We start from the raw sequence: 24,774 nt of genomic DNA, 5'->3' as shown, positions 1-24,774 counted from the left end.
GAGAACATACCGGGGCTGTTTGGTGTATGAAATTTAGTTCATGTGGCCGTTTATTAGCCACCGCTGGTCAAGATAAAGTTTTGCGTATTTGGGTTCTTAAAGATGCCTATCCATTTTTCCAAGTGAGTTATTATTGTGATTAACAACATAGTTAATTATTAATATAATTTAAAATTCTTACCAGGATATGCGTACTAAATATAATGCTGATCAAAAATCCTCACCAACGCCTTCACAAGAATCCTTGGTATCACAGCATTCTGCCGAGGAGGCTATAGCTATGGCAACAGCGGCTGAAAAATGTACTGGACCTTTTATGCCGAAATCCTTTTGCACTTACATCGGTCACACCTCCGATTTACTGGATGTGTCCTGGTCGAAAAACTACTTTATACTCTCAAGTTCCATGGATAAAACAGTACGTTTATGGCATATTTCACGTAAGGAGTGTCTTTGCTGTTTCCAGCATATTGACTTTGTAACGGCCATTGCATTTCATCCTCGTGACGATCGTTACTTCCTCAGCGGCAGTTTAGATGGTAAACTACGTTTATGGAATATACCCGATAAAAAGGTGGCCTTATGGAATGAAGTCGACGGTCAAACGAAACTAATAACAGCGGCAAACTTTTGTCAAAACGGTCAATTTGCTGTAGTGGGTTCCTATGATGGTCGTTGTATTTTCTACAATACCGATCAATTGAAATATCATACTCAGATACATGTACGCTCGACACGTGGTAAAAATCGCATTGGACGCAAGATCAGTGGCATTGAGCCCATGCCGGGTGAAGATAAAATCTTGGTTACATCTAACGATAGTCGTGTGCGTTTATACGATTTGAGAGATTTGAATTTGTCCTGCAAATATAAAGGTTATCTAAATGCTTCATCGCAAATTAAGGCATCTTTCAGTCATGATGGCAAATATATTATAGCGGGTTCAGAAAATCAATGTATTTATATATGGAAAACAAATCATGATTATTCAAAATTAAGTTCGGTAAGTTGTCTCTCGTGTTTGGCTAATTAAAGTGTAAGTGGAATTTAATTTTCAATACTTTTAGGTACGTCGTGATAGAAGTGATTTTTGGGAGGGAATTAAAGCCCATAACGCTACAGTTACTTGTGCAATATTTGCTCCACATCCTGAGGCCATTATTAAGCCCGAACCTGATGAAATTTCACATGAAAAAGTAAATAATATATATATTTATTTTTGCATAAGAACTACATTATTAATATTTCTTACTTTTTCTCTTGAAGCAAACAAATAATCAACCAGATCCCTTGGTAGAACAACATAAAAAAGGTTGCGGTTATGTCATGGTCAGTGCCGATTTTAATGGAGCCATAAAAGTGTTTATCAATAAAACAAAACCTAAACACAGCAGTCTACCTTATACTGCAATAGCCGATTAAATTATAATTATATAATAATAATAATATTAATAAAACTAATAATAATGTTATATTCTAAATTGTATGCGATATACAAACATACATATATTTTGTTAAATATTTAAATTTCTTCTTCTACATTTTAACTTTTCATTTTAAATTCTTTCTATTTTTTGGAAAAATAATTAAAAATATAAGAAACAAAACAACTAATAACATTAAAATATTAAATAATTTATTTACAGAATTTGATATTATTGCAACACACATATATAAATATTTTTATACAGGTTTACATTTTGATATTTTCTTAAATTTTTCTTTCTTTTTAATTTACAATTAACTTGTTCTGTTTTGTGTTCAGCTTTTTTTTATCGTTTTGGTTTAATGTTTCCGTTTGTCTTATTTTTTGTTGTAGATATGATTTTTTATATATTATTGATTGATTTTACTTAATCTGCTACAGTATTTCTTGATTATTGTGTAATATAACTCTTATTTAAATATTAAAACTAACTAAAACAAACATTTACATGAAAATAAAAATTCTTTATTTTGAGTAGCATGATAAATTTATTAATGACTTTCAATTATGGAGTAAACAAAGCAGTGGGTAGTTTTCTAAAAATATCGCTTAATCATAACAATTCAAAAATTCGTACTTTTTAAATAACTCAATGAATCCTGACGTATCGTAGATGTACGCTCTGTAGTAACCTTGTCATTTAACTCCAAACTACTCATAGCAGGAGTGGAGGTTTTGACAAAATCACTAGTTTCCAATTCAATTTCTGGAGGCTTTTCCGTTGTGGTCGAACTTACAATTTCATGATTGGGATCAACAAATTGAATGCCACCCGTACCGACATCCATACAACCCATTTGGAAGTTGACCAAATTGAATGCTATAAAATTGATGGTTAAATTTGCACAACCATGTAACGTATTGAATTCATGTTGTGTAATACTATGCATTTGAACACATCCGGTCAATGCTATTGCCGGCCATATGGGAACACAAAATGGTGGTACATTCCAGGCGGAAAATGTATTAGTGTATAAAACATTTTCATTTAAACGTACATTGGCCTGTATGTCCCATGAGTTAGAAAACACAGTCCAGTCGGCACACACTGATTGGAAAAATAATGAAAAGGAAAATTAAATAATGTTTCGATTGTTTCAATGTTCAAATGTTGAAATGCAATTGAATGTGACCATTTGCAACACTTACATGTTTGATGTACATTAAGTAGGTCATTATTGACTTTGGCACAACATTCACACTGCCATTGTGTTGAACATGTACAGTTTTCTTTGAAAAATTTCGGTGTTGTCTTTAGTGCCATTTGATTAGATTGTGTGGAAGAAATGGTGCTGATGGTGTTTGAGGTGGCACTGGCATTACAACTTAAACCCAGATTACTGCAGATGATTGTCACCAGTAATGAAGAGAGTATCGTATTGGATATCGATTGGAATTTCCGCAAGAAAAACATCTTGAACGTACAGTGTGTGCTGTTCAATTGAACTGTAAATAATGAATGACTTACTATCGATCCGTTAAATTTTATTTAAATTTAACGATATTTGAAAAACGTTGCCAATAATTTTTTAAAATATTTTTGCCAGTTTATTGAATCGAATACAAATACTTGCACACATATAGATTTGTGTATTAAAATTACAGTGAACTCTTTAAATAACGGTTATTAGAAAAAATTACTTTTATAAATTAAATTTTCACTTACAAAATGTATATTTAGGGAATATATCCTTGCTAGTCCAGTGATTAAAAATTGAATGGCCATTCCAATACAGCTCGTTTTAAACTGAATTCTCTAAGTAAAGCACTTTACGACAGACCATAACCCTTTATTGGTCAGAATTCCATTATTTACAGTTTTTACTGTTTTATGTAAATATTTTGTTATTAACATTTTTTATCTTTAATGAGGTTAATTTAAATGTATTAAAAAAGAAAACAAATGTGAGACAATTGGGCGACAATATATCAATATACACCTTTAAGTCAATATTTAAAATTCAGTTTGCCTTAAGAACCAATAAATTAATCAAACAAATTTTTCAAACTTCTGATAATAGGTCAATTAAATGTTTTCTTATGTATCAAGCGGGCTAATTTGGGCGCTTCATAGAAACTTGATTGTGTTTAATAGAAAAATTGAGCCAGAAATGTGATCAAATTATTGAAATCTAGTAAAACGGCTTGATTTGTATTCCCATAAAACTGTGAACACGCTTTTTTACACCAAATATAACTATAGTAGGGATATTTGAGACGTTACAGTAGCGATAAGACACATTTATTTATAAAATCTGTTATGTATGTAGTTTTAAACTTAAAGATATGATATCTCAATAAGAGCTTTCTGAAATGATGGTCCGTTAGCAATCTTTAAAAACCTTTCTTCGATAGAATGAAACAATTTATGTGTATATTTTAAACGAATATTAAATTTTCTTATGCATTTTACTCAATACATTAATCATTAAACCCAACAAAATTAAAGGTACAAATAATACTATGTACTACAGTTAATGGAATTAGTTTCTTTAGATTAGTTAAATAAATCTGTTTAGTTCTACTTTTATAAGGATTCCTTAAATATATCCTTTTACATTCTTTAGTGTATTAGTGTATGTTTACATTTTTTTTAAAACGAGACATTAGAAAAATGTTTATCTACTTAACTTAAAATTAACCTAACAAATCTAATATGTATGATGACATATAGTTTGTTAAAATATACACTTTTTAACTTCAGTTAATTGAAATATGTGAGCGCATACATAGGTGTATATGTAAGTTTGTGCATTTTGTGCCTAAAAATTGTACATGCAGACAGACTTGTATCCTTTTAATACCCTTGTTGGAGCTGAAGCAAAATTAAACACACAATTGCAACATGAAGGTAAAACATGTGAAATATATATGTATGGATGTAATGGGAAACTAATTTATGGTAGGAACACAAAAACAAATAAAGTATTACCCAAAAAGAAAGCACGACAAGAAAATTTTTGTCATTACCCAGAGTTAATTGAGAACTTCAGTACAGTCCGTCTGCATAATACATAAATATAAATACATACAAATATTTCAAAAACATTTTGAGTTTCTAATATTTCAATTGAATCGGTTATTCGATTCGATTCGAAAAGGAAATGCACAGATATATAGATGAATAGATAGATAGATAGATAGATAGATAGATAGATAGATAGATAGATAGATAGATAGATAGGTAGATAGATAGATAGATAGATAGATAGATAGATAGATAGATAGATAGATAGATAGATAGGTAGATAGATAGATAGATAGATAGATAGATAGATAGATAGATAGATAGATAGATAGATAGATAGATAGATAGGTAGATAGATAGATAGATAGATAGATAGATAGATAGATAGATAGATAGATAGATAGATAGATAGATAAATAAATAGATAGATAGATAGATAGATAGATAGATAGATAGATAGATAGATAGATAGATAGATAGATAGATAGCTAGATAGATAGATAGATAGACAGCTAGATAGATAGATAGATAGATAGATAGCTCGCTGCTAGCTAAGATACCTAGCTCGCTCGCTCGCGCGCTCTTCGCTAGCTAGCCGCTCCTCGATCGCTCGCTCGATCGCTTTAGATAGCAGAGCTACGATCGCTCGCTCGCTCGCTCGCTCGCTGTCGCTAGATCCTCGGCACTCCCTCGCTCGCTCGCTCGCTCCTCGCCGCTCGCTCGCTCGCTATCTCGCTCGCTCGCTCGCTCGCTAGCTCTCTCGCTCGTCGCTAGCATCGCTCCTCGCTCTCGCTCGCTCACTAATAGCTAGACTCTCTAATAGATAGTGGGGATGCCAAACGGGAATTCCCGACTTCCCGAAATCCCGGTATTTTCGGGATTGGGGAAAGTACCGAAACACGGATTTTAAAAAATGAAATCCCGGACATTTCGGGATTTTAAAATCCGAATTTTTCAGTATTTTCCGCTATTTTATACATTATAAAGTACTAAATAAGAGAATTTACAAAGTTTTTGGACTTAAGATGACTCTACTAACTTACAAGCTGAAATATCAAAAAAAAAGTAAGAGTGCTATATTCGGCTATAAAAGTTTCTTGGCTTTTGGCGAGTAAGAAACTTACTTATCTCAAATTTCATCTCTACACTCGTACTTGTAAGCCAGTAATGAGCGTTAAAGTATTTATCTGGGTGGGACCTTATGTAGGGGTAGGGTCAATTATGGACCGAAACACATAAAACTTGGTAGAGAGATTTTGACTCGCATGAAACATATGTGTATCGAATTTCATCGCTATACTCGTATTTTTAAGCCAGTATCGGATATATAAAAATAACAAGTACGAAATTATAGGCGGGCGAGGCCGACCATATAACCCCAGTTATGAGAGTAAAATGTAATTTAGTTTTCATTATAAAAGTATACCTCGCCTCCGATATATTCTAGCACTTTATTGTTAAAAAACTATTTTTCTGAAATATGCTTGGGGAAGGACGCCATCATATGAGTCGATCCTCATAAAATTTGGAGGGCGAATTTAAGGTTACATAAAATGTTTTATGCTGAATTTCATTGCGACAGTTCTCTTTTTAAGCGAATTGTGGACACTAATTATTTTTTAAAGCTGTGTTTTGTATGGGGGCTCGGATCAAAAGCCCGATCATTTCAAATTTCATCAGCGTATTTTAGGACAGTATAAAACAAAAGCACTACTCCGGAGAAACCCAATATACCATCCTTACTAAGGGTATAAAAAGGGTAATAAATAGGCATTGATACTATCGGATATCTATAATGGAAGTCAACCTGTCAATAAGATGGCGAGAAGATAATTCCCTTGGTTAGTGAACACGGGATATAAGGTGGAGGAGATATAGGTGCAGTACAGTTGCTCTATGTAGCCTCGTATGGATCCCCATTACACATACTATTTAAATATTATATGGAAACCATTGTAAATTTGGATATCATGGGTATTATTTCAGGTTTTTTTTCTACTATTCAGTGCCTGGGATGGAAAGATTTTTATTCTAAGTATGTACTTTGAATTAATTTGTTTTTCTTTTCACAAAATGCTTATTGGAAACTAAACACCTACTAAGAGTATTCATATTGCAATATGAAATAAAACATTTTATTTTTGTCGGTAAATTATTAAGATTTTTTTAATTTTTTTTATATTTTTCGGGATTTAGAAATCCCGAAAATCCCGAATCCCGGGATTTCTAAAAACCAGTCCCGATTGGCATCCCTAATAGATAGATAGATAGATAGATAGATAGATAGATAGATAGATTGATAGGTAGATAGATTACAAGAAATATCCGAATAAATGCATACACTAACATATGTAAATTATTTCTATTTCTGCTGCAGCAAGGAAAAAAGGACGAAATATTCGTTTATGCTTTTATGCTATGTTAATATGCATATTATACATATGTACATACGTACGAAACATATTTGTTTCCATTTTTCTGCTTTTTTACTGCATACAGTGTCATAGTTCTTTTCGTCTAGCCGTATAGAATTACAGCTGATGGCTAAAAGAAAATAACCAAAAAGAAAAAAACGTTAATAGCAAAACAAAATGAACAATACAATTTTGGCCATGTGCCAAGACACGAGTACACGTTAAATGTTCATTTCACTGCTGTTTTACTCTTATATGTTGCGTGCAGCATAAATATTGTCAATGAGAATGACTCTTGAATATGGTTTAGCTCTTAATATTGTATCCTGTTTCTCTTTTGTGACAATACATACTAGAAACTGAAGTATATGTGGAATGTTCCTTCGGGTATTAACACCATGTGTTTCCTCGTTTACATATGTACATCCATACATACATTTGTTTGTACATAATATATCCTTCAACTTGAGTGGAAGTATTTTTTACCTTTTTCGAATTTCTTGAATTGCGGGTATTAAAATTTGTATTAAACCAACCTATTCAATACAGATCTCAATTGGAACTTTATTAAAGGATATTCAGTCAACTTTAGAGTTTTGTTAAATAATTTTTGATGCGCTATTTTAGTGTGTTATATATGTATGTATGTAGGTATGGTTCTTTTAAATTTGTATAAATTCTTAGCTAATTTACTCTTTGTTATAATTTACTCATTACATAACATTTAAAATGTTTCAATTACAAAATACATACATACATACGTACATACATATAATTTTAGATAAATACTCGTATATTTCAAGTGTAAAAGTTTATTTTAACAATTTGTTATCTGTTGGTATCATCTTTTTTGTATTCGTGCTTGTGCAAATACCGGAACCAATGTCAGTCACTTCAAAAACATGAATGTATACAAAAAAAAAAAACATACCTTGAACTTCATCATCGTCAACATTATCTTTGTTACACTATTCATCAACATCATCATGATTATCCAGCATTGAGTAAATACTACGGGCAATGACACTGAAATTTTATTTTGACCATTCTGACTCCTTTTAATTATTTACGATTGTTTGTATTTGTATTATTGCAGTGAAAGAATTAATTATAATTTCTTTGCATACACAGTGCCATAGAATTATAGAGGGTATTACTGAAAGAAATACTGAAAAATATTACCACTGCTGGATCAATTCAAGTAGGGTCCAATTTTTTATATCCTTTTTTTTAACAGAAATTTCAACAAATTTTACCGAAATTGAACATTAGTTTTGTAGTATATCTTACCGCTTCGCTGCTTTTTCACATACACGGATTAAAATTCTCCAAACATTAACTCTAATTGCAACAAATTTTCCCCCACTACAAATGAACGAGACGCAAACAGGGATGGGAATATTGAGTTTCTAAAATATTTCTTTACTTAAAAATTACAAATTTATAGTAAAATTTCGATAGATTTTCTATTTATGGAAAAATTTCAACAGATTTTGTATTTATGGAAAATTATAGATAGATTTTCTGTTTTAGAAAATTTTCGATAAATTTTCTGTTTTAGAAAATTTTCGATAACTTTTCTGTTTTAGAAAATTTTCGATAACTTTTCTGTTTTAGAAAATTTTCGATAAATTTTCTGTTTTAGAAAATTTTCGATAAATTTTCTGTTTTAGAAAATTTTCGATAAATTTTCTGTTTTAGAAAATTTTCGATAAATTTTCTGTTTTAGAAAATTTTCGATAAATTTTCTGTTTTAGAAAATTTTCGATAAATTTTCTGTTTTAGAAAATTTTCGATAAATTTTCTGTTTTAGAAAATTTTCGATAAATTTTCTGTTTTAGAAAATTTTCGATAAATTTTCTGTTTTAGAAAATTTTCGATAAATTTTCTGTTTTAGAAAATTTTCGATAAATTTTCTGTTTTAGAAAATTTTCGATAAATTTTCTGTTTTAGAAAATTTTCGATAAATTTTCTGTTTTAGAAAATTTTCGATAAATTTTCTGTTTTAGAAAATTTTCGATAAATTTTCTGTTTTAGAAAATTTTCGATAAATTTTCTGTTTTAGAAAATTTTCGATAAATTTTCTGTTTTAGAAAATTTTCGATAAATTTTCTGTTTTAGAAAATTTTCGATAAATTTTCTGTTTTAGAAAATTTTCGATAAATTTTCTGTTTTAGAAAATTTTCGATAAATTTTCTGTTTTAGAAAATTTTCGATAAATTTTCTGTTTTAGAAAATTTTCGATAAATTTTCTGTTTTAGAAAATTTTCGATAAATTTTCTGTTTTAGAAAATTTTCGATAAATTTTCTGTTTTAGAAAATTTTCGATAAATTTTCTGTTTTAGAAAATTTTCGATAAATTTTCTGTTTTAGAAAATTTTCGATAAATTTTCTGTTTTAGAAAATTTTCGATAAATTTTCTGTTTTAGAAAATTTTCGATAAATTTTCTGTTTTAGAAAATTTTCGATAAATTTTCTGTTTTAGAAAATTTTCGATAAATTTTCTGTTTTAGAAAATTTTCGATAAATTTTCTGTTTTAGAAAATTTTCGATAAATTTTCTGTTTTAGAAAATTTTCGATAAATTTTCTGTTTTAGAAAATTTTCGATAAATTTTCTGTTTAGAAAAATTTTCGATAAATTTCTGTTTTAGAAAATTTTCGATAAATTTTCTGTTTAGAAAATTTTCGATAAATTTTCTGTTTTAGAAAATTTTCGATAAATTTTCTGTTTTAGAAAATTTTCGATAAATTTTCTGTTTTAGAAAATTTTCGATAAATTTTCTGTTTTAGAAAATTTTCGATAAATTTTCTGTTTTAGAAATTTAGAAAATTTTCGATAAATTTTCTGTTTTAGAAATTTAGAAAATTTTCGATAAATTTTCTGTTTTAGAAAATTTTCGATAAATTTTCTGTTTTAGAAATTTAGAAAATTTTCGATAAATTTTCTGTTTTAGAAATTTAGAAAATTTTCGATAAATTTTCTGTTTTAGAAATTTAGAAAATTTTCGATAAATTTTCTGTTTTAGAAATTTAGAAAATTTTCGATAAATTTTCTGTTTTAGAAATTTAGAAAATTTTCGATAAATTTTCTGTTTTAGAAATTTAGAAAATTTTCGATAAATTTTCTGTTTTAGAAATATAGAAAATTTTCGATAAATTTTCTGATTTAGAAAATTTTCGATAAATTTTCTGATTTAGAAAATTTTCGATAAATTTTCTGATTTAGAAAATTTTCGATAAATTTTCTGATTTAGAAAATTTTCGATAAATTTTCTGATTTAGAATATTATCGATAAATTTTCTGTTTTAGAATATTATCGATAAATTTTCTGTTTTAGAATATTATCGATAAATTTTCTGTTTTAGAAATTTAGAAAATTTTCGATAAATTTTCTGTTTTAGAAATTTAGAAAATTTTCGATAAATTTTCTGTTTTAGAAATTTAGAAAATTTTCGGTAAATTTTCTGTTTTAGAAATTTAGAAAATTTTCGATAAATTTTCTGTTTTAGAAATATAGAAAATTTTCGATAAATTTTCTGTTTTAGAAAATTTTCGATAAATTTTCTGTTGTAGAAAATTTTCGATAAATTTTCTGTTGTAGAAAATTTTCGATAAATTTTCTGTTGTAGAAAATTTTCGATAAATTTTCTGTTTTAGAAAATTTTCGATAAATTTTCAGATTTAGAAAATTTTCGATAAATTTTCAGATTTAAAAAATTTTCGATAAATTTTCAGATTTAAAAAATTTTCCCTATTTATTTTTTTGGAAAATGTTCGATAACTTCTCTCTCTATTTTCGATAATATTTCAATTTTGCCGTCTCTGCTCAGGGCAGACATGAACTTTATAAACTCTGAAAATAAAATGGGCAACATGCAATGTTTACGGGTAAATAGCGACAAGTGTGCAAATATCAAAATTCATTGTACTCCCTAGAATGAGGAATTTGTTAGTTCATTCTATTTAAATGTCAGCCGATGTTTCTTTTGTGATTTACTTTTGCTGCACAAAAAAGGGGAGCACAAATATATTTGTATATTATTACAAAAAAAAGTAGACATTTGAATGAATGGTTAATACTCATCATTTTATTGCTCAATAATATGAATGATGTAAATATTTGGAAAAATTCTTAAAGTTTTTTTATCATCATTTTGGATTATAGCCAAATTTCAAAGGATTTGTTTAGAAGAATTTTTTTATAAAAGTTATTGCAGAAGTCTTGTGCAATGCTGGCAATTAAATTCGACCTTAAATTGAGCTATTGAAAGGTTTTATACCAACACATGTTTACATTGACAAAAGCTTTATAACAAAAAATGTATTAATTCGAAAGTCTTATTGGTTGTTGCAAATAATTACAACTTTTAAATCCGTCATACAAAATTTGTTGTTTTTAAATTATTTCAAAACAAATTTTGTTTGTTTTGTTCAATTAGAACAAATCTTGCAAAATATTACTACAAAATTTATGGTTAACCATTGAAATCAAATGTTACAAATGTAGGGTGTCAATTCTTGTAAGCCTACTGTGTCGTTGCATGTAAATATTCAATATTTACGTGTCAGTATGTATTTATGTATATTTTGGATTTTCCACCAATAATGTCGCCAATAAAGACGGTATATCAGTTTCAATTTCGTTGTTTTTTTTTCGTGTATAATAAAAGAATATTACAAAATAATTGTGTGTATTTATGCATACAACAAGTATGAATAAGTACAGAAGAGTCGGGTATGTGTATCAGTTTCTTTATACATTTATTAGTTTTATTCTTTATTTCAAAGTTTAGTTTATTTCGTCGTCGCCAGTCATTGCAAAATGTTTGGGTTTTTGTTATGAATACCAACAACAACCACTCCTACCATAAACAACAAATTGTCTTATCATCATACCGTTATTGGAACTTTAGAATAATTGTACTTTTGTACTTTTTAAAAAACTGGCAGTGGTTTAGTGCCAATCATTTCCTCATAACAGAATATTTGTTAAGCATTTAGATATGAAAATATTTCTGTTTTGTACCTATAAGCTGGTTCTATAAAGGTTCCAGATTTTGGTTAACTTAAATATAATTGTTTATTAACAAATTTTAAATAATTTAATTTTCATGATTTTCTATTTCATGTCAATGAGTTGCATTTTTTTTTTGAAAACGTGCCTTAAACAAAATGACCGACCATCTGCTTCATGAAATCATCAAATTCAGAAATTAAAATACTTTTATATTTTCCTTCAATGCATTTAATATAATTAATAATTTATAATACAATTTTCAATCATCTATTGAAATTCGTTTTTATGGATTTTTTTAATTAATTGCCATAAAGAATTTTGTTTGCTTTTAAAGTTCATAGCCGTTTTAAATTAGCAATAGCTGATATTTCTAATATATTGCCCATTTGCCACTAAAAAGTCATATCTTTAAATCTGGTATTTTTTAACTTAATACCATGTTAAAATATTACAGACTCTTTTTATTTCTGCTTTTAAGAATATCAATTATTTTCAGATGATTGTTGTTAGTTATTGTACCCTACTCCACTATAGTAGGGAGGGTATTATGAGTTCGTGGTGATGTTTGTAACACCCAAAAATATTGGTCCAACACCCAACTTAAAGTATACCAATCGGCTATGTACGTCTGTCTGTGAGTCCATGTAAACCTTGTGCGCACGCCACAGTTCGCAATTTTCAAGATAACTTGATCCAAGGATGAAAATGGTTAAAATCGGTCAATTATTTCGCCAAGCCCCCATACAAGCACAGCCCCGAACATTATGTTAAATGTTCTTGTATCGCTCCAAAAATCTGCAAAACTTAGTTTTATATAAGTCTTAATGATACTGCTGATTTTTGCAGTGATTGGGCCACATTTGACCCTACCCCCCATGCAAAGCCCCTTTCAGAAAATGACTTGAAGGTCAAAAATCACTAATAACACGATGCAAATCTGCATAAATAACTTTAATGTAGAAAGTTTATAAGAATAGGCCGAATGGTTAAAATTGGTCCATTATTTCGCCAAGCCCCCATACAAGCACAGCCCCGAACATTATGTTAAATGTTCTTCTATCGCTCCAAAAATCTGCAAAACTTAGTTTTATATAAGTCTTAATGATAATGGTGATTTTTGTAATGATTGGGCCTCATTTGACCCTACCCCCATGCAAAGTCCCTTTCAGAAAATGACTTGAAGGTCAAAAATCACTAATAACACGATGCAAATCTGCATAAATAAACTTTAATGTAGAAAGTTTATAAGAATAGGCCCATATTTATCCTTACACCCACATAAACCTACTTTTTTGGTTAACAAATTGTAAAAGTAGGTATTTAGGAATTAAGTTAAAAAACAAATTGAATGCTTTATTATTAAAAAAATAATACACATTTTTAACATACTCACTGGTGTAGGGTATCATATGGTCGGCCATACCCGTCTATACATTCATACTTGTTTGTAGAAAAATATAATAACATCAATTTTTTTTAAGGAGTTTTATTCTAAATTATGCTTCTTGAGTTATGACCATTTAGTTAGCAAATCAGCGATATGTAGGATTTAATTATATTTTCTCTTTGTTTTTATTGAAGAATTTTTCATATGATCACATTAGCCACACTATTATAAACATTAATCTTTCTTTGTAAGGACAGTGTTTTTAAGACAACTAAATATTAAAATTTTTCAGAATTAGAAATTAGGGAATTAAGGTTTTTTATATAAATTAATGTATTGGTCTCTTGCATTCAAAGATTCATACGAAAACCTATCTCTGTACTAGAATTGTCTTAAGAGTTGTGTAGCTCGAGGCTGTAAAGGTCAGTATACCGTTCAAATTTTGTCGCATATGACTTCTGCTAAATATTAGGTATTTCTCGGGGGACTGTTTTCTTTAAAATTATTTAGCTTTACTTTCCTTTATTATTTCTAAATATTTTGTAAACGAACACACTGTTTTCAAATTCCCTACTAATGGTGTTGAAAACCACTTGCAATTTATTTCATTAGCAAATCTGTAAAGTACGAAGAGTATTATTGTCGTATAAACTTCAAATACACTTAAAATATTCTCAAGTGTATCTAATGTAAAATCATGTAACTGTATATGTATGTGCGTTTGTTTGTTACACGTTTACGGCAAAATTTCCCTTTTTTAAACAGTTATTGTTATACCCTACACCACTATAGTGGGGAAGATATTATGCGTTTAACATAAAGTATACCAATCGGCTCAGAATCACTTTCTGAGTCGATTTAGCTGTCCGTCCGTCTGTGTGTCCATGTAAACCTTGTGTGCACTCTACAGGTCGTAAGATAATTTGATGAAACTTTGCACATACTCTTATTTTGACGAAGCCTATTGAAAATGGTTAAAATGAGTCCATTATTTCGTATAGCCCCCATACAACCATACCCCCCGAATAGGCCATTTGAGCTCATAAATATGTTAAATGTTTCTGTATCGCTTCAAAAATAGGCACAACTTAGTTTTATATACATAAGCCTTAATGATACTGCTGATTTTCGTAATGATCGGGCTTCATTTGACCTATCGCCCATACAAAGTTCCCTTCAGAAAAAGACTTGATGGACAAAATACACTTATAAACATTAATATCACAATGATATTCTATATAAATAACTAATGTAGAAGTAAATCCCTCTACCAAAATTTATAAGGATAGGACCATATTAACCCCTTGCCCCCATATAAACTCTCTTTTAGAATTCCTTATTTGTCAACAAATTGTTAATTAAATGAAATATTTTATTATTAAAGAAGTAATCAAAATTTATAACATAATCACTGGTGTAGGGTATCATATGGTCGGCCATGCCCACTATAAATTCTTACTAGTTTTGTTATATGTATGTATTTATGTATATGAGAACAGATTTTTGGGAAAATAATGAAAAATCTTTAAAAATCGATGACTTTAAAACCCGAATAATGGCGGGTACATACATAGATGTGTATGTAATTTTATGGGTGGTTTAGCGAAATGACATTTATACTATTTTTAACATCTTTTTTTATTGTTTTAATCTGCTTAGAGTAAATATTTTCTAAATGCAATACTTTGCCTCTAGTTTTTATAACCCTTCATTATAAATATATATGTATGTGTGTTGTTTTTCATCTATTATATAGTAAGTATTCTGTAAGTATTAGCAAATGAACTGAAACTAAAATGTGTAAAAAAACATACAGAATAACCAAATGTTAACATTGTGAAGGCGGACATTTAATTAGAATCTTTGAGGATTTTATGGTGCACTTATGCATTTAGCGTTTTTATCCAACTCCATTAAAATGTCATTCAACCAAAAGGGTTTTTTTTTATATATAAACACTATCAATGTCATGGTGTGGGTTAAAAAAAATTGTTAAAATTACCAAATGATTAAAACAAATAAAAATCCTATATGAAAAATTAATAAAACTACATTTATTGATACCCTCTCCCAAAACTTCCTGTGGTTAAGTGTCTTAAAAGAAGTCATTATCCACGTACATACATACATATGTTTGTAATGTATGTATAATTTATGGTTAACGAACTTTTCCATTAATGTTTTTTTTCCTTTTTTATTATTATTAAGAAATTTATTTTTGTCATTTAATACTTTCTTAATAATAACATGGCCTGATGTTTTAGCTTGGCTTTGTTTGTGGTTTTTCATTTACTCTAAAGTAAAAAATAAGATCTAAAATAAAAATATTTTTATACTTCATATAGTAAATATTTTGCTGTTGTAAAGTTCAGAGATCCATTTATTGTTGTTTGATTGTTACAGCAGTTTTCCTTCCATATTTCTTGCGATTTTTTGAACATCTGTCTTGTCTTGAATCTCTGTGTGTATTCGAATGTCATATTTTATAATGTACATACGAATGTACATATTGCGGGCACATTTGTTTATTTATTTCGGCCTGATTTAGTTTGTGGCTTAAAAGGAAAGTAAACAGGCGGTCTAGCATGTTTGCATATTATTAATATATATTTTTTATTTTTCAGGAAAAAAAAAAACGGTTTTCATTTGTCATTTAATCAATTTACCATAAAGTAGCGACAAATGTTAATTTTTTCCAACTTTCTGATTTCAATTAAAAACGTTGTATGTTGTATTTGCAAGGGTTGCCAAATAGTTGGTATTACCGATCATTATACCCTACACCACTTCAGTGGGGAGGGTATATTGTGTTTGTAATCAAACTACAGGTCGCAATTTTGAAGATAATTCAATGAAATTTGGTACCTGATCTCCTATTGACGATCTCCCAGGGACGAAGCCTATTGAAAATGGTTAAGATCGTTCCATTATTTCACCTAGCCCCCATACAACTGAACCCCCCAATAGTGCTTGTAAACCTTGTAATCAAACTACAAGTCGCAATTTTGGAGATAATTCAATGAAATTTGGCACATGATCTTTTATGGTACCGTAGACAAAGTCTATTGAAAGTGGCTAACATCGGTCCATTATTTCTCCTAGCCTCCATACGACTGAACCCCCCGAATAGGGCTTTTAAACTTTGTAATCAAACTACAGGTCGCAATTTTGGAGATAATTCAATGAAATTCGGCACATGATCTTTTATGGTATCGTAAACGAAGCCTGTTGAAAATGGTTTACATCAGTCCATTATTTCACCTAGCCCCCATACAACTGAACCCGCCGAATAGGGCTTTTAAGTTCATAATTATGTTTAATATACTCATATCTTGACAAAAAGCTGCAAAAACCAAGTTCTATACAAGATTTGATGACCCTCACGAATTCCTTCATAATTGATAGCAGGTTCGCCCGTGACCGAATGTACATATTTTTAAACCCACCATCAAAAAAGATGGGAGGTATATTGATTTTGTCATTCCGTCATATCGAAATAATGGTCATAGACCCATAAAAGTATATTTATTCTGAGTCCTTTTTAAATTCTAAGACGATCTAGCCATGTCTGTCCGTCACGTTTGAGTCCGAACGGAAATAGCTAGTGGATTGCTAGTGTTGCGTGGGTTTTTCGAAATAAAAATATATATTTTTTGGCTTTGAAGTTTAATTTATCTAAAGATCGATTTTTGACCATTTTTTAATGACGCAATAATGTGACATCTAATCAATATCCAATATAATCGAGAATAGATCAGTATGCAAAATTTCATACAAATCTGTCACACACAAGCATTCTCTAATATATTTATACCCATATAGGATAATGAAACTCTATTCCACGTACTTTCATAGCAAACTTTTATTAGTCATCAAACATATTTTAGAAATTTGATACTTGATTTGACAGCAATGACAGAAAGTGGTTTAAGAAAAAATGCGCTCGCTATAAAGGGTTTTACTATGTGTAAATAACATTAATATTAAGTGATAATCCAAACCATCATGGGTTATTTTAAAGAAAGTTGTTTTTCAAGCAATTGCAAAAAAAAAAATCTTAAACTATTAATAAAACAATTTGAAAAATGGCAACAGCAGGAGAAAAAAATTGTTATTAAACTTATTAGAAACAAATCTAAATTCATGCATTACGACATTACAAAAGAGTTGGGTAAGTAATAACGAGTAAATAATGTATTTATTTTATATTGCACTTTGCTTACAATTACTTTTTTTGTATTAAAAGTGGCCTTGAGTAACTTACTCGTACATACATATATGTATATATTTTTTGTATTTTTTATATGCATTTATATTAGATGTTTGTATTTACATGCAGCATAGTTTACTAAACCAGAACAGGTGATTAAGAGCACTCAAATCCAAATCAACATACTCATACCTCCATTCTAGCTAAATGTTCGATTATAAAATCCAATAAAATTGTAGAAAAAAAAAACAATGAAACAAATGAGTGCATTAAACATTAAACACGTATTAATACTTAGATATATACATATGTACATATCAAGATACAAAGTATGTAATTTAAATGTTTGTGTAGATATTTGTTTACACATTTTGTAAATACATATTTATGTATATGTAGATAGTTACCCAGCAAAACATTTATTAATGACTTGTACTTACACAACAACTTACTTTACGATGACTAATACATGCAATATGTATTACTTTAAGTAATATAACAATGAGTTACATTTGTATAATCATAGTTTATAGTCTAGTCTATACCCTGTAGGATTTTGTGAGTTAACTAAAAATCAAGTTAACTTTTTGATAACTTCTTATGACTAGCTTCAAAGTAACTAAAAAATGATCGAGGAAATGAACAAACATTTCAATAAAATTTTAAATAAAAAATAAAATAGAAACTCGTATCAAATTTGTCAAACAATTTGTATTGAAAAAATGAAATTATGAAAATGAAATTTTGTTTCAGCAATGAAAAATGAATTTATTATTATTAAATTAACATTTTCAGGAATATAAGACATAGATAATGGTGTATATAGGAAGGAAATGTTGCTGCATATTGAACGCATTTATAATCACTAACAATTTGTTAAAAATAGTATAAAAATATAAGAAAATTGCACAGGTAACTCACAGCTGATCTTTTATTTATGCATTAGAAGCTAACTCATCTTGAGGTAACTTCTGGTTAACTGAAACTGATGTATAGTGAGTGAGTACTGACTCGTTCCTATGACATCACATTGAAAAACTGAATAGTATTTTATAAGCAAAATGGTTAGCTTTTGAGTCCCCTCTGACTCATTTGTGGTTAACCATAAGTTAGTTTTAAGTTAACTCAAAATCCTACTGGGTAACCTAGTCTATAGTCTAATCTATAGTCTTGTCTATATTCTAGTCTATAGTCTAGTCTATAGTCTAGTCTATAGTCTAGTCTATAGTCTAGTCTATAGTCTAGTCTATAGTCTAGTCTATAGTCTAGTCTATAGTCTAGTCTATAGTCTAGTCTATAGTCTAGTCTATAGTCTAGTCTATAGTCTAGTCTACAGTCTAGTCTATAGTCTAGCCTATAGTCTAGTCTATAGTCTAGCCTAAAGTCTAGTCTATAGTCTAGTCTATAGTCTAGTCTATAGTCTAGTCTATAGTCTAGTCTATAGTCTAGTCTATAGTCTAGTCTATAGTCTAGTCTATAGTCTAGTCTATAGTCTAGTCTATAGTCTAGTCTATAGTCTAGTCTATAGTCTAGTCTATAGTCTAGTCTATAGTCTAGTCTATAGTCTAGTCTAGTTTATAGTCTAGTCTATAGTCTAGTTTATAGTCTAGTATATAGTCTAGTTTATAGTCTAGTTTATAGTCTAGTCTATAGTCTAGTCAATAGTCTAGTTTATAGTCTAGTTTATAGTCTAGTATATAGTCTAGTTTATAGTCTAGTTTATAGTCTAGTCTATAGTCTAGTCAATAGTCTAGTTTATAGTCTAGTTTATAGTCTAGTTTATAGTCTAGTATATAGTCTAGTTTATAGTCTAGTCTATAGTCTAGTTTATAGTCTAGTTTATAGTCTAGTCTATAGTCTAGTCAATAGTCTAGTTTATAGTCTAGTTTATAGTCTAGTCTATAGTCTAGTCAATAGTCTAGTTTATAGTCTAGTATATAGTCTAGTTTATAGTCTAGTCTATAGTCCAGTCTATAGTCTAGTCAATAGTCTAGTTTATAGTCTAGTCTATAGCCTAGTATATAGTCTAGTTTATAGTCTAGTTTATAGTCTATTCTATAGTCTAGTCTATAGTCCAGTCTATAGTCTAGTCTATAGTCTAGTCTATAGTCTAGTCTATAGTCCAGTCTATAGTCTAGTCTATAGTCTAGACTATAGTCTAGTCTATAGTCTAGTCTATAGTCTAGTCTATAGTCCAGTCTATAGTCTAGTCTATAGTCTAGTCTATAGTCTAGTCTATAGTCTAGTCTATAGTCTAGTCTATAGTCTAGACTATAGTCTAGTCTATAGTCTAGTCTATAGTCTAGTCTATAGTCTAGTCTATAGTCTAGTCTATAGTCTAGTCTATAGTCTAGTCTATAGTCTAGTCTATAGTCTAGACTATAGTCTAGTCTATAGTCTAGTCTATAGTCTAGTCTATAGTCTAGTCTATAGTCTAGTCTATAGTCTAGTCTATAGTCTAGTCTATAGTCTAGCCTATAGTCTAGTCTATAGTCTAGCCTATAGTCTAGTCTATAGTCTAGTCTATAGTGTAGTCTATAGTCTAGTTTATAGTCTAGTATATAGTCTAGTTTATAGTCTAGTATATAGTCTAGTTTATAGTCTAGTTTATAGTCTAGTCTATAGTCTAGTCAATAGTCTAGTTTATAGTCTAGTTTATAGTCTAGTATATAGTCTAGTTTATAGTCTAGTATATAGTCTAGTTTATAGTCTAGTTTATAGTCTAGTCTATAGTCTAGTCAATAGTCTAGTTTATAGTCTAGTTTATAGTCTAGTCTATAGCCTAGTATATAGTCTAGTTATAGTCTAGTCTATAGTCTAGTCTATAGTCTAGTCTATAGTCTAGTCTATAGTCTAGTCTATAGTCTAGTCTATAGTCTAGTCTATAGTCTAGTCTATAGTCTAGTCTATAGTCTAGTCTATAGTCTAGTCTATAGTCTAGTCTATAGTCTAGTCTATAGTCTAGTCTATAGTCTAGTCTATAGTCTAGTCTATAGTCTAGTCTATAGTCTAGCTATAGTCTAGTCTATAGTCTAGTCTAGTCTAGTATAGTCTAGTCTATAGTCTAGTCTATAGTCTAGTCTATAGTCTAGTCTATAGTCTAGTCTATAGTCTAGTCTAGTCTATAGTCTAGTCTATAGTCTAGTCTATAGTCTAGTCTATAGTCTAGTCTATAGTCTAGTCTATAGTCTAGTCTATAGTCTAGTCTATAGTCTAGTCTATAGTCTAGTCTATAGTCTAGTCTATAGTCTAGTCTATAGTCTAGTCTATAGTCTAGTCTATAGTCTAGTCTATAGTCTAGTCTAGTCTATAGTCTAGTCTATAGTCTAGTCTATAGTCTAGTCTATAGTCTAGTCTATAGTCTAGTCTATAGTCTAGTCTATAGTCTAGTCTAGTCTATAGTCTAGTCTATAGTCTAGTCTATAGTCTAGTCTATAGTCTAGTCTATAGTCTAGTCTATAGTCTAGTCTATAGTCTAGTCTATAGTCTAGTCTATAGTCTAGTCTATAGTCTAGTCTATAGTCTAGTCTATAGTCTAGTCTATAGTCTAGTCTATAGTCTAGTCTATAGTCTAGTCTATAGTCTAGTCTATAGTCTAGTCTATAGTCTAGTCTATAGTCTAGTCTATAGTCTAGTCTATAGTCTAGTCTATAGTCTAGTCTATAGTCTAGTCTATAGTCTAGTCTATAGTCTAGTCTATAGTCTAGTCTATAGTCTAGTCTATAGTCTAGTCTATAGTCTAGTCTATAGTCTAGTCTATAGTCTAGTCTATAGTCTAGTCTATAGTCTAGTCTATAGTCTAGTCTATAGTCTAGTCTATAGTCTAGTCTATAGTCTAGTCTATAGTCTAGTCTATAGTCTAGTCTATAGTGTATTCTATAGTCTGGCCTATAGTCTAGTGGAAAATAAATTTAATACTTTATGTAGATTATTTACCTTTATTTTTGTTGTCTGCTTATTTCACAGCTAAAACACAACAATTACATTTTTCTCACATTTTGTTTACATACAATTTCTTCTTCAAATAATTATAATAAGGTAATAACAATAACATATTAATGATTTACTAATATATACCTCTTACACTCCCACTCAACAACACTCTATTTCGTGTTTGGCTGCTTACGAATGGCCCTGGAAACCAAAAAACAACGATAGCCTTCTAACAATTGCCTTAACAAAATTGACAAATTGCACATTTTTATTAAATTTTCTAACACTTTTTTCACCAATTTCTAAAACTTTTTTCATAAATATTTTTATATACCAATATAAATTAATATTTGTTTAATATTATACAACAAAAATAATTTATTATTAACAATTAATTAACGTTTTAGCTTAATTTAAACAGTAAACAACCGAACACTTTAGAAATATTAAGGAAACTAATGAAATGGAACAATAACAAAAACCATCCATCACTTATTGCAGTTGTTGTTATTGTTATAAGATATTTGCTCTTTAAATAATAACAACAACAATGTCAATTTCTATTACCATTTGTTTCTTTAGTTATTTGTCTTCTTCTTTAGTTGCTTAAAATTTCTAAAGTGTTCGGTTGTTTAGCGTCAATAGTCCTGTTCAAATTAATATAAAGCGTTAATTAATTGTTAATATTTAAATATTTTTGTTGAAAATTGTTTATAAATACTGTTTATAAAAAAGTGTTCAATTATTAATATGAAAAAGTGTTTTAAAATTTGCCAAAAACTCAGTGCAATTTTCTTAGGACGAGCGCTGTTTTTTTTTGTCAGGCCATTCGTTTTGTTAAGTGATGAGAAAGCGTTAATCAAAGGGGATAGTGAGAGAGTTGGAAAGAAAAAAAATTGTTTGCAAAAAGTCTGTGGAGAAAAGGTGTGAAAAATAATGAAAAAAGCTAAAAAAAAAGAGTTGGAGGGTATGTATGTAAATACATATGTATGTAAGTGTTGCAAAATGGATATATTGTTTTTGTTTGCAATGAAGTACAGTCGGGAGAATATCGTTATTTGAACAACAAAATATAAAGGTGAGTGATTTGAAATAACTAGCACAATTTGTTTTTGTTTCTTTAAAATTTTCTTTGTTATATTAAATTTGACTATAAAAATTCTATGTTTATCTAGACTATGGAAAAGTCCATATTCTTCACTATAGAGCAGCCTATAGTAGTGACTATAGAGCAGTGTTAATTCTTGATAGTCTATTGTTTTGACTATTTCTTGTCTATAGAATAGTCTATAGTACTAATTATTGCACAGTTTATAGTCTTGACTAGAGAACAGTCCACAGTATTGACTATAGAAAAGTCTACAATCTTGACTATAGAAAAATACCATTGACCATATAAAAGTCTGTAGTCTTGACTTTAGAACAGTCTATAGTATTCTATAGTCAGTCTATGGTCTAGTCTATAGGCTAGTCTATAGTCTGGCCCAGTGTTGTCAACTATTTTATACCAAAAAGTGACGTCCATTCACTCAAAACGCGCTAAAATTATATTCAAATACAAAGCCAATGAAAAAAAATATAATATGTATTTACCTAAACATTTTTTATTAAAAAAATACTCCATAACACTGGGATTAGTGAACATTTTTTACTTTTTAATTTTAGTTTTTGCTGGGTGGGTATTGTCATATGGATGTGTAAACAACAATACAGACTTTTAAAGGAATTAGCTAATAATATGTATAGCCGGATCTGCAAACCAAGTATCTTAAATACATATATAGCGTCACATATAATGCGTATTTATCAATTTGAATAAAATAAGTTTAATTATGAAAAATAAATAAAAGCTGTAGAAAAAAGCGAAGTTTTTTAAAAGAAAAACAAAAAATTTACGCTTAAAAAGCGTCGCATGTAACTTGAAGCGTAGAACGAGAAGTAGGTATGAAAAGCGCATAATGCTTTGACGCAAAGACGCGTAGTATGGACCTCCGGCTTAAGATTTTGTTGGAAGCATCTTAAGGGCCCTTCAGACGATCACACTTTACGTGCGACAAGTCTAATGAAAAAGTAAAATGAAATTCCATCCGTATGACAAAAAAGAGAATAAAAGTAGTACGATTTATATTTTTTGTGTTTACACGATTGGTATAAAACAATAACAAAGCAAGAGGAAACCGTTGTTTCACTTTTTTTGTATGTGTTTACATAAAAATGCATCCCTGATCTAATGCGACTTGTTTGCTTTTGAATCATTTCAAAAAATGAAGAGAGCCATACGACTGTTAAATTTTCAATCCGTATTTTCTTTCAATGGGTGATGATTTCGTTACATATTGCATTTAGACGATCCCATCCGTTTCCTTCTAAACAAAATTTTGACAGATCATATTACTTGTGTGCTCGTGTGAAGGGTGCTTTAGAATCATTGTGTATTCCAAGAAATATTTCCCTTAGGATTAATGATTTAAAAGAGATGATTTGTTTAATAGCTCAAAAAAGCATTGTGTATGTTAAAAACTGTTAATTCATACTTTTAAATGTATGACCGAAAATCTAGTTTGAAAAATAATAACATTTATTATTACTTATCTATAAGAATCCATCCCTGTAGCCAAAAATATATTTCATAGATATTTCTCAACTTACCAATCAGTTAAAATCTCTAAACTTGTATTTTATTTCCAATTGGTATAAACGATTGCGCAAAATTGTCTTTAATAGTTTTTAGTATTAATTCTCTTCAGCATTTTTCAAACTATTGTTTATAGCAATAATAATTTTATTGTAAAATCAATGTACATTTGTTTTGTTGGTTTCCTTTAAATTTAGTTTTACAGCATGCAACATTCTACGTTTAAATATTGCATGCTCCTGTTACAAATTGTCTGCTGCCTGGTATTCAATATTTTTCTAAGAACATTCAACTTTTATGTTCGCTTGTGTTTGTTGTTCGTTTGTAGTTTAAATACAGTTTTCAATTGTTACAAAATATTAAATCAATATTTATAAGCGGTTTAAGAAAAACTTTACAGAAAAATATTGTTAAAAGTGTGTAGATTAATCTAATTATAGGTTTTTAACTTTTTCTTGTAATATTTCTAGTGGTTAATTGTTAAGGTCAGTCAGTAGGTGTATTTGCCATGAGTGGTGGTGGGAAAGTGGCAGGGAAATCGTTTCCAATATTTTGTTTTTTTTTTCAAATAGTTATAGTTTTTAAACTATTACCGTTACTTATGACTTCTGGAATATTGCCAAAAATAGCAATTATATAGGAAAACAAATACATAGATTTTAATTCGATTTGAAATTGACCTTTGACCCAGTATTTAATCCAGGGTGTAGTGTTTTGAAATT

At 29.3% G+C, this 24,774-nt stretch overlaps 3 protein-coding genes across 4 annotated transcripts in view; 2 read left to right on the top strand and 1 right to left on the bottom strand.

The window, feature by feature from the left end:
* Positions 1 to 1,503, top strand: part of LOC119612626 (WD repeat-containing protein 44-like) — an 11,143-nt gene extending 9,640 nt beyond the window's left edge. The window contains 4 exon segments of the mRNA XM_037968453.1: positions 1 to 122; positions 185 to 1,003; positions 1,068 to 1,196; positions 1,267 to 1,503. The exon segment at positions 1 to 122 is cut by the window's left edge and continues 10 nt beyond it. Of these exon segments, the coding sequence (XP_037824381.1) occupies positions 1 to 122; positions 185 to 1,003; positions 1,068 to 1,196; positions 1,267 to 1,422 (1,226 nt within the window). The 3' untranslated portion in view covers positions 1,423 to 1,503.
* A 209-nt stretch (positions 1,504 to 1,712) lies between these two features.
* LOC119612627 lies at positions 1,713 to 24,137 on the bottom strand. 2 transcript variants are annotated; one of them, XM_037968455.1, is made up of 4 exons: positions 24,067 to 24,137; positions 3,153 to 3,310; positions 2,636 to 2,932; positions 1,713 to 2,534 (listed from the first exon to the last, which is right to left on the bottom strand). In XM_037968455.1, the coding sequence occupies exons 3-4, from the start codon at positions 2,898 to 2,900 to the stop codon at positions 2,050 to 2,052; spliced, it is 750 nt and encodes a 249-aa protein (XP_037824383.1). In that variant the 5' UTR covers positions 2,901 to 2,932; positions 3,153 to 3,310; positions 24,067 to 24,137; the 3' UTR covers positions 1,713 to 2,049. The 2 variants fall into 2 exon arrangements, with proteins under 2 accessions (XP_037824383.1, XP_037824382.1); XM_037968454.1 differs by lacking the exon at positions 24,067 to 24,137 and adding an exon at positions 21,562 to 21,747.
* The window catches only part of LOC119612628 (bromodomain-containing protein DDB_G0280777-like), a 32,530-nt gene continuing 29,796 nt past the window's right edge, over positions 22,041 to 24,774 (top strand). Inside the window, exon 1 of the mRNA XM_037968457.1 lies at positions 22,041 to 22,495. The gene's annotated coding sequence lies outside the window, so the exon portion shown is untranslated. The remainder of the gene's footprint in view (positions 22,496 to 24,774) is intronic.

This window comes from Lucilia sericata, unplaced genomic scaffold (assembly GCF_015586225.1).
Source record: "Lucilia sericata isolate MDLA Ls3-8-SP2 unplaced genomic scaffold, ASM1558622v1 Contig001771F_arrow, whole genome shotgun sequence".
In the NCBI taxonomy this organism is placed as follows: Eukaryota; Metazoa; Arthropoda; class Insecta; order Diptera; family Calliphoridae; genus Lucilia; species Lucilia sericata.
Note: the sequence above shows the minus strand (reverse complement) of the source record. Positions and strands in the feature narration are given on the sequence as shown.